Source organism: Leucoraja erinacea, chromosome 3 (genome assembly GCF_028641065.1).
Source record: "Leucoraja erinacea ecotype New England chromosome 3, Leri_hhj_1, whole genome shotgun sequence".
NCBI lineage: Eukaryota > Metazoa > Chordata > Chondrichthyes > Rajiformes > Rajidae > Leucoraja > Leucoraja erinaceus.
Window position 1 is genome coordinate 16,365,754 of NC_073379.1, and position 10,191 is coordinate 16,375,944.

The 10,191-nt window shown below is 42.4% G+C and overlaps 1 protein-coding gene across 1 annotated transcript in view; it reads right to left on the bottom strand.

Moving 5' to 3' along the window:
- Positions 1-9,320, bottom strand: part of LOC129693764 (glycine receptor subunit alpha-3-like) — a 131,654-nt gene extending 122,334 nt beyond the window's left edge. Inside the window, exons 1-2 of the mRNA XM_055630537.1 lie at positions 9,263-9,320; positions 8,097-8,420 (exon numbers count right to left, since the gene is read on the bottom strand). Of these exons, the coding sequence (XP_055486512.1) occupies positions 8,097-8,420; positions 9,263-9,320 (382 nt within the window). The remainder of the gene's footprint in view (positions 1-8,096; positions 8,421-9,262) is intronic.
- Positions 9,321-10,191: the final 871 nt, after the last annotated feature.

Consider the following 10,191-nt stretch of genomic DNA (forward strand, 5'->3'; position numbering starts at 1 on the left):
AAAGGTTTAGAGGGATATGGGCCAAACGTGGGGAGGTGGGACTAGCGTCGATGGGACATCTTGGTCGGCAAGGATGCTGTATGACTCTAGAGTCATAGTCATGAAGTGATACAGTGTGGAAACAGGCCCTTCGGCCCAACTTGCCCACACCGGCCAACATGTCCCAGCTACACTAGTCCCACTTGACTATGTTTGGTTCACATCCCTCCAAACCTGTAGCTGTCTAACTGTTTCTTAAACGTTGGGATGGTTCCAGCTTCAACGACCTTATCTGACAGCTCATTCTATACACCCACTACCCTATGACAAAGATGCCAAGAAAAATAGAATGCCTCAAACCACAAAACTGACATCAGACTAGAAGAAAATTGAGGTAAATGAGGGTGAACACTGGGAATAAGTTCTTTTAAATCTATTTGAGAGAAGAGGTGGTGCCTCAGTTTCATGTCCTCCAAAAGGTGGCACATCTGAATGTGCGGACATGGTGGCGCAGCGGTAGAGTTGCTGCCTTACAGTGAAAGTAGCGCCGGAGACCCGGGTTCGATCCCGACTACGGGTGCTGTCTGTACGGAGTTTTTACGTTCTCCCTGTGACCGCGTGGATTTTCTCCGAGATCTTCGGTTTCCTCCCACACTCCAAAGACGTACAAGTTTGTTGGTTAATTGGCTTGATGAGTGTAAAAATTGTCCCTAGAGTGTGTAGGATAGTGTTAATGTGCGGGGATAGCTGGTCAGTGTGGACCCGGTGGGCCGAATGGCCTTTTTCCGTGCTGTATCTCTAAATCTCTCTAAACTGCTGTGGTACCGCGTGGGATAGATGGTATGATTCAGTAGAAACATAGAAACATAGAAAATATGTGCAGGAGGAGGCCATTCAGCCCTTGACATTCATTGTGATTCAAGGAGATGACCCATTACAATAGACATTAGACAATAGACAATAGACAATAGGTGCAGGAGTAGGCCATTCGGCCCTTCGAACCTGCACCACCATTCAATGTGATCATAGGCTGATCATCCCCAATCAGCACCCCGTTCCTGCCTTCTCCCCATATCCCCTGACTCCACTATCTTTAAGAGCCCTATCTAGCTCCCTCTTGAAAGTATCCAGAGAACCAGCCTCCACTGAGACAGAGAATTCCACAGATTCACAACTCTCTGTGAGAAAAAGTGTTTCCTCGTCTCCGTTCTAAATGGATTACCCCTTATTCATAAACTGTGGCCCCTGGTTCTGGACTCTCCTAATCTCCGTACAGACAGCACCCGTAGTCAGGATCGAACCCGTGTCTCTGGCGCTGAAAGGCAGCAACTCTACCGCTGCGCCACCATGCCGCCCACTCGGACGTCCTCTTCAATTTCTACAAGGTCCAAGGATGCAGTTGGCCATGCCCTGGAGATGAAACCATCTTAATGTGCTTTAAGCCGACCAATACCTCCCCTTTCGTAATTCGTATATGGTCCAGATATCATATGTAGAAAGGAACTGCAGATGCTGGTTTAAACCGGAGATAGGCACAAAAAGCTGGAGCGACTCAGCGGGTCAGATAGCATCTCTGGAGAAAAGGAATAGGTGATGTTTCGAATTGAGATCCTTCTTCAGAAGAAGGGTCTCGACCCGAAACATCACCTATTCCTTTTCTTCAGAGATGCAGTCTGACCTGCTGAGTTACTCCAGCTTTTTGTGTCCATCTTCAGTCCAGACACCATAACTGATTTTCCTCATTACCTTAGCTTCCATGATCTTCTCTGCAGAAAAAACTGATGAGAACCATTCATTAAAAATTTTATTCGCTCCACACTGAAATGGCCATGCTGATCTGTCTGAGGTCCTTCTCTCCTAATTTCTCTCTGCCCATCCTTTTGCGCTTAATATGCCTATAGAATCTCAATTGATGTTTTACCTTGACTGCCAGATCCATCTTATGCCTTCCCGTTGCTCTCCTGATTTCCCACTTGTGTACCCCCACCCCATGTACACTCGTAGAGGAAGTTATGGAGTCATAGAGTTATACAGCATGGAAACAGACTGACCAACATGTCCCATCTACACTAGTCCCATCTGTCTGCATTTGGTCCATATCCCTCTAAACCTGTCCTATCCACGTACCTGTTTAAATGTTTCTTAAACGTTGCAATAACGTAGGAATCGTAGGAAAGTGCCGATTCAGGTACTCCAAGCCGCGGAGTGTGTTCGACCATTCATGGCCCCCGACCACGGGTAAACAAGCGAGGAGGGCTGGCTAAACCTTGTTGCCTTCCACACAGTGAAGAATACTGTGGTGGATGTTTCTGTTAAATCTTATTGTGTATTGTGTGTTCTTTTTAAGTGTATCGTTGCTGGCAAATTCATTTCACTGCACCTTTGGGTGGATGTGACGAGCAAAATAAACTTTGACTTTTGACTTTGACTTTGCAATAGTCTCTGCCTCAAATACCTCCTCTGGCAGCTCATTGCATATACCCGCCACCCTTTATGTTAAAATGTTACCTCTCAGGTTCCACACCTTAAACCTGTGTCCTATGGTTCTTGATTCGCCTATTCTGGGTAAGAGATTCTGTGCATTTACCCAATCTATTCCTCGCACAATATTGTACACCTCTATAAGATCACCTTTCATCCTCCTGCATTCCAGGGAATGGTGTCTAAGCCTGCTTAACCTCCCTATAGCTCAGACCATCGACTCCTGCCCACGTCTTCATAAACCTTCACTGCACCCCTTGCAGCTAGAACACATCTTTCCTATAACCCGGTGCCCAAAACTGAACACAATGCACGTACACCAGCTCTATCCTATAAACCATTTACAGATGCCAATTAACAAATCTGCACGTCTTTAGAAGCACCCAGTGGAAACCCACGTAGTCAGAGAACGTACAAACTCCGTACAGACAGCGCTCATAGTCAGGATCTAACCCTGACTAGGCTGCTCTACCGCTGCGCCAATGTGCCGCCCTGTGATGTACGTGTTTCCTCTGGGTACTCCACTTTCCAAAGGTGTGCAGATTGGTAGGTTAATTAGCCACTGTGTATGATAGAATCTGGGGGGGGGAATTGTAGGACGAATTGTTTACGGGGCAAAAGGTAAAAAAATATGATTGCTCTTTTTCTTGTAATAACTTGATGGGCCAAATGGCCTACTTCTAGGTTGTTAGGAAATATAAAGGATTGAGCCTTTCCAAAAGAAGTAGCAAGCAGACAAATAACAAGCACATTAGTGGGATTGTCAAATATTTCACCTACTGGCTTTGAACATTCAAGCACATTCATTTCCACTACTGAATCTTTGATATGAACTCTGTCACAATACCGTTGGTGAAATTAATCAGCAAAGTTACTGTAATTCCAATGCACTTCCTAAAAACCTTTTCTTTAGCACCAATGTTGTAGCTTCTAGAAATGCGCAGACATTTACGGAGAGGCCTCACAGGCCCAACGCTGAGTTTATTCCTCAGCAGAACAACATGGAAACAGGCCCTTCGGCCCACATGTCATCCGGTGTACGATCATGAGAGGAATAGATGGGATAGAGGCACAGTCATTCTACCCAGACTAGGGGAATCGAGAACCAGAGGGCATAGGTTTAAGGTGAGGAGGGGGGAGATTTAATAGGAACCCGAGGGGCAACATTTTTTACACAAAGGGTGGTCGGTGTGCGGAATGAGCTGCTGGAAGAGGTAGTTAAGGCAGGTACCATCACCATGTTTATGAAACATTTATACACGTACGTGGATTTGAGGGATTTGGGCCAAATATATGCAGGTGGAACTAGTGTAGATGGGACACATTGGTTGGTGTGGGCAAGTTGGGTTGCAGGGCCTGTTTCCATGCTGTACGCATCTATTGCTCTATTACTCTATGTCCATGCCGCCCAAGTTGGGATATTGGACTGCTCCCATTTGCCCGCATTTGGCTAATATCCTTCTAAACCCTTCCTATTCATATATTTGTCCAAACATCCTTTAAAAATCAGAATTGTATCCAGTATCTCAGGTTGCCCCTGAGGTCTCTCTTAAATCTCTCCTCTCACCTTAAAAGCTTTTGTTTTGTATTTATTTGTTCTATTTCTTTTGTCTGAAACTATGCATGTTTTACAGTGAAAGTTTAGACAGAAGCTCTCTTTTGACCCATTGCCTCCCACTTTCACCTTCACATAACTTTCCGTCATACGCCTTTTTTCACATAACCCTCTATTTTCCATCTCACTATCTCTTGACATTTTAATCTCTAATCTTTCCCAATTGAGATAAAAGGTCATTGACACATTCATAAAGAAGGGTCTGAAGAAGGGTCTTAACCCAAAATGTCACCCATTCCTTCTCTCCAGCCATGCTGCCTGTCCCTCTGAATTATTCCAGCATTTTGTGTCTATCTTTAGTTTAAACCAGCACCTGCAGTTCAGTCCAACACATTAACACATTAATGGGTCTGTCCACTTAGGCGATTTTTTCGGCAACTGCCGGTGACTGTCATAGTCATAGCAGGTCGCCAAAAAACCGGCGACTGGACTAACGGGCCTGTCCCACTTGGGCGACCTAATCTGCGAGTTCTGGCGAGTTTGCCCTCGACTCATACTCGCAGCATGGTCAACACAAGGTCGAAGGAGGTCTTCACAGCTAGGTTGTGGCGGGTTTTTCCAATATGTTAAAAAATGCCCACGAGTAAAATAAGGTCTCCATGGAAAAAATCGATACTTTGTTTACTCGTAGGTTTAGTCATAGTAGGTCGTAGTAGGCCATAGTAGGTCGGCTTGTTAGTCGAAGGTAATCAAAGGTAGTCAAAGGTAGTCGTAGATAGTCTTCATCATAGTCGAAGGGAGGTCACAGGAGATCGAAGGAGGTCGTCTTCACTCTCCACTATTCGGTGTCCAATTTTCCCGAAGTTAGTCATAGCTAGGCATAGCTAGTCGAAGCTAGTCTTCAACATAGTCGAAGGAGGTCGAAGGAGGTCTTCTACATAGTCGAAGGAGGTCTTCAACATGACATTTTTTAAAACTCTCCTGAACTCTTCTAAACTCACCAATTAGGTTGCCCAAGTGGGACAGGCCCTTTAGGCAATGTTTTAGGTGACTGCCGAAGAATACGATATTGAAATTCACCGGTCAGCACCGGCGACAACCTATGTCACCTGTTGGCAACTGATGACATCCTGGCGACTGCCTACGACATCCTGGCGACTGCCTACATTAACCTGCCAACAACCTATGACAGCACCTACATCAAGCTACGCTCATTTGGCGTCAAAGCCAAGGTCGCCACTGTCGCCGAAAAATTGGAACATGTTGGAACATTTTTGGCGACCAGAAAGACGCTATGCCTATTTGGGCGACTGAGGACACTACTCACAACCATTCAGGCGACACCCCGGTGACAACCGGCAACCATGTGGCAACCATGTGGCGACCGCATAGTCTCCTGTCGTCGCCTAAAAAGTCGCCTTAGTGGGCCAGGCCCATTACTCTCTCTTTCTCTCTCCACCCCTCTGCCCTTCCCCACATGCTGCCTGACCTCCTGACTATTTCCAGCATTTCTAGGGGTTTGTTTTGTTTTTTTTAATTAGAAGTACAATAGTATGGTACCATAGGTACCTAGTATATATTGGCATGTTACAATTCATGTACTGCTTCTTATTATTTTTATTTTAACAATAAAAAGGAGAGAGAAAGAATTGAAAAGAAATAGAAATGTGTGTGATATCAGAAAGTGAGAAAAGGAAAATGAGAGAAGAAAGAAAATGAAGAGAAAAGAAGCAGAGGTCAAAAGCAGAAGAATAAAGGAGAGATAGCTATTTGTTATTGTTGACCACCATTCACCCAGTCCTGAAACGGATTGTTTCTATGTTTGTATTGCACCATATGCTTCCAAGAAATCGACAAATGGAGACCAAATTATTTGGAATTGGTCTACTTTGTCTGTTAGGAGGAATCGTATTTATTCAAGATGTAGGGTTTCCAACATGTTTGAAATCCACATCTTAAGCGTTGGTATCGATTTATTTTTCCAAAATGTCAGTATAGGTTTTTTTGCCGTTATTAAACCATAATTAAGAAATGGTTTTTGAAACATATTCAATTTATTCTCGTCTTCCAGTAATCCAAATATAATTAATTCAGTGTTAGGGTCAAGTTTTATCTTAAGTAATTTTGTGAAAATTTCAAAGATTTCGCTCCAAAATTTGTGTAATTTTATACAAGAAACAAAAGAGTGTGTTATAGTGGCATTCCGAGATAAACATTTAGCACAAATGGGGGAAGTATTTGGGTAGAATTTGTGCAATCTAGTTTTCGAATAATATAATCTGTGTAGAATTTTAAATTGAATTAAATTATGTCTTGCATTAATCGAACATTTATGTATATATATCAAGTGTTTTTCCCAAATTTCTTTCAGGATTTTTATCAATAGTTCTCATTTCCCATTCTTCTCTAAGTGCCTCTGTCTGTGGTAATTCTTTATTTAAGATACTATTGTATAAATATGATATTAATTTCCTTGATTCATCCTTATTGTTCATTGCTTCTTCCAATGAGTCTAGAGTTAAAGTTTGGTATCCTTGTATATATTTTTTCAGGAAGTCACGGATCTGAAGATATTTAAAGTATTGGTTATTTTTCAGCTTGTAATTTGATTGTAATTGTTGAATTGATAACAAGTTTCCCATTTCGTACATATCACCGATCCATTTAATTCCCAGTTTTTCCCATTGGTTATATGTTTTATCGGTGAAAGATGGTTTAAATGCTGGATTATTAACCAATGGAGTTAACAGTGATAGATTTCTTAATTTTAAAGTTAATTTTATTTGTTTCCAAATTCGAATTGTATTATGGATGATTGGGTTCTTCTTGTATATTGTGTTATTCATTTTTATCGGGGAGAAAAGGATCGCTCCTATATTAAAAGGAGAACAGTCCTCTTTCTCCATTTTTATCCATTCTGACTGTTGGGCAGAACTGTCCAACCAATAGATTATATTTTTTATATGCACTGTCCAGTAGTAGTACAAAAAGTTTGGGAGTGAAAGTCCCCCAGCATCTGTTGGTTTACACAAATGTTTTCTTTGGATTCTATGTGATTTATAGTCCCAAATGAAATTTGTAATATTAGAGTCTAGCTTTTTAAAGAAGCTTTTTGGTATGTATAATGGTATTGATTGGAATAGGTATAATATTTGTGGTAAAAAAAAATCATTTTTATAGCGTGTATTCTGCCTATTAAAGACAACGGCAATTTTTCCAGAATTTAATCTGCGCATTCAATTTAGTTAATAATGGCATAAAATTAGCATTAAATAATGATTTATATTTTCTAGTAATTTGAATACACAAGTATTTAAAATTTTCTGTTGTGATTTTAAAGGGAAATTTTAATAAATGTGTCAATTCGTGAGGTTTTAACGTCATAACTTCACTTTCATTCCAATTTATTCTATAACCTGAAAAAGATCCGAATTCCTCTATTAAGCATAATAAATTTGGTAAACTAGTTTGCGATTTTGTGATGTATAAAAGTATATTGTCTGCGTAGAGTGAGATTTTATTATTTGAATCTTTAGTATTGTATCCCCCAATATTCGGATGAGTTCTTATACTTTCTGCTAAGGGCTCTATCACAAGGGAAAATAGCGGGGGTGATTATGCACAGCCCTGTCTATTGCCCTTTGATAATTGGAATTTTGAAGATAACATATTATTGGTTAGTATTCTTGCCGTCGGCTTGTCATATAATAATTTTACCCATAAAGTGAAATTCTCTCCCATGTTAAATTTTTGCAGTACTTTATACAAATAGTGCCATTCTACTTGATCAAATGCTTTCTCTGCGTCTAGAGAAACAATTGATACTTCTTCTTCTATTTTATGTAAATACATTATATTAAACTCAGATTATTAAATGAGTATCTTTTAGGTATGAACCCCGTTTGATCTGGGTTTATTAATTTACTAATATATTTACTCAATCTTCTTGCTAGGGTCTTTGCTAGAATTTTCTGATCTGTATTTAAAAGTGCTATAGCTCTATATGAACCTGGTTCTTCTGGGTCTTTATCTTTTTTAGGTATAGCATTTCTGGTTTTTATACCATTATGTTGTAAATTACCTTTAAAGTTGGGTCTGATCCTTGCATCATATCCTGAAGTCCTTCCCATCAGTTTGTCCAGGAAGTCAGACGGAGACATTGTTACCGTACGAGTTCTAGAACCTTCTATTTCCTTGGTCGCCACCAAGCTGAAAGCAGACACATAAACCTGAAATGTGGTTAAAACTATTGAGGCAAATGTTTCACTGCAAGCACACACTGGTTTATCAAAGGAGTACGTTTCATCAACACTTACGTAAGGAAAGTTTAACGTAAATCTGCTTCCAAGATAGCGCCCAACACAGGCGACTATTTGCGTGCTGGCCACAGAGGCAGATCCACAAACTCACATTACAATCGCTCCACACTCTTCAATCTGCATTCCTACAGCAACAGGGCTGCACGACGGCGCAGCGGTAGAGTTGCTGCCTTGCAGCGAATGCAGCGCTGGAGACCCGTGTTCGATCCCGACTACGGGTGTTGTGTGTATGGAGTTTGTAGGTTCTCCCCGTGACCTACGTGGGTTTTCTCCGAGGTCATCGGTTTCCTCCCACACTCCAAAGACGCACAGGTATGTAGGTTAATTGGCTTGGTAAATGTTGTAAGTATTGGCCCTAGTGGGTGTAGGATAGTGTTAATATGCGGGGATCGCTGGTCGGCGCGGACCCGGTGGGCTGAAAGGGCCTGTTTCCACGCTGTATCCCTAAATTAAATTAAACTAAACTAAACTAAACATCAGTCAGTAAGTCTGAAGAAGGGTCTCGACCCGAAACGTTGCCTATTTCCTTCGCTCCATAGATGCTGCCTCACCCGCTGAGTTTCTCCAGTATTTTTGTTTACCTTTGATTTTCCAGCATCTGCAGTTCCTTCTTAAACTAAACATTTCCTACTTTAACTACATACTGTAAATGGATTGATTGTAATCATGTACTGTCTTTCCCCTGTCTGGTTTGCACGCAATAAAAAGCTTTTCACTGTACCTCAGTGCACGTGACAATAAACTAAACTGAAACTGTAAGTCAGAATCACTATCGCCATTCCCTGCCTAAAATAAACTTGTTGAGTCTGAGGAAGGGTCTCGACCCGAAACGTCACCTATTCATGTTGTCCTGAGATGCTTCCAGGCCCACTTAGTTACTCCAGTACTTTGTGTCTGTCACTGAGTGTCAACTGTCTCAGTGGCGTACTGCTGTGTCCAGGGCACTTTCTGGGGAGCACGGCCTTTTGGGTAATCATCACCGCCATTGATGGCTCAAGTTCCGTCGCACTGTAGGGGCACTTTCTGTGGTCCACGGTCCTCTCTCGGCATGTTGCTGATTTAAATATGAGTGATCAAACAGTGTTGTGGAAATTACAAACTACCATGTTCCGCAGCCCCACATGGACGGTTTTACCTTCTCTCCAAAACCCATAAACACAATTGCCCTGGCAGACCCATCGTTGCCGCCTGCTCCTGCCCCAAGGAAATCATTTCCATGTACCTCGACTCCGTCCGATCCTCCCTGGTCCAATCCCTCCCGACTTATGTCCAAGACACCTCACACGCCCGTTGTCTCTTTAATGACTCCCGTTATCCAGGCCCCCACTCCCTCGTCTTTATCTGTGGATGTTCAGTCACTCGACGCCTCCATCCCCCACCAGGAAGGACTTAAAGCCCTTTGTTTCCCCCTCGACCGCAGAACCAGTCATTTCCCCTCTATGAAGACTCATCTCCACTGGTCCTCACCCTGAACATCTTGTCCTACGACTCTTCCCACTTTCTCCAAATCCAATGCCTAGCCATATGTGCTCACATGGGCCCCAGCTGAGCCTACTTCTGTACAGGTTACGTCGAACAATCACTGTTCCAGGCATACTTTGGCCCTATCCCGTAATTTGTCTGTCACAGTTTACATTCACCTCTGAAAGCAGGAAGATCCTTCTTCCCTGTATCTCGGCAATGAAGGAGGCCACTCAGCCCATGGAGTCTATGCTGGCCACCAGAGAACTCCCATCAATTCTATTTTCCTGCAGCCACTCTTTCACATGTAAGAATTTCATTGTTCTTTCTGGGACACATGACAATGAAACACTCTTAACAAGTCCGTCAATCCCACCCAATTCTACCAACCACCTA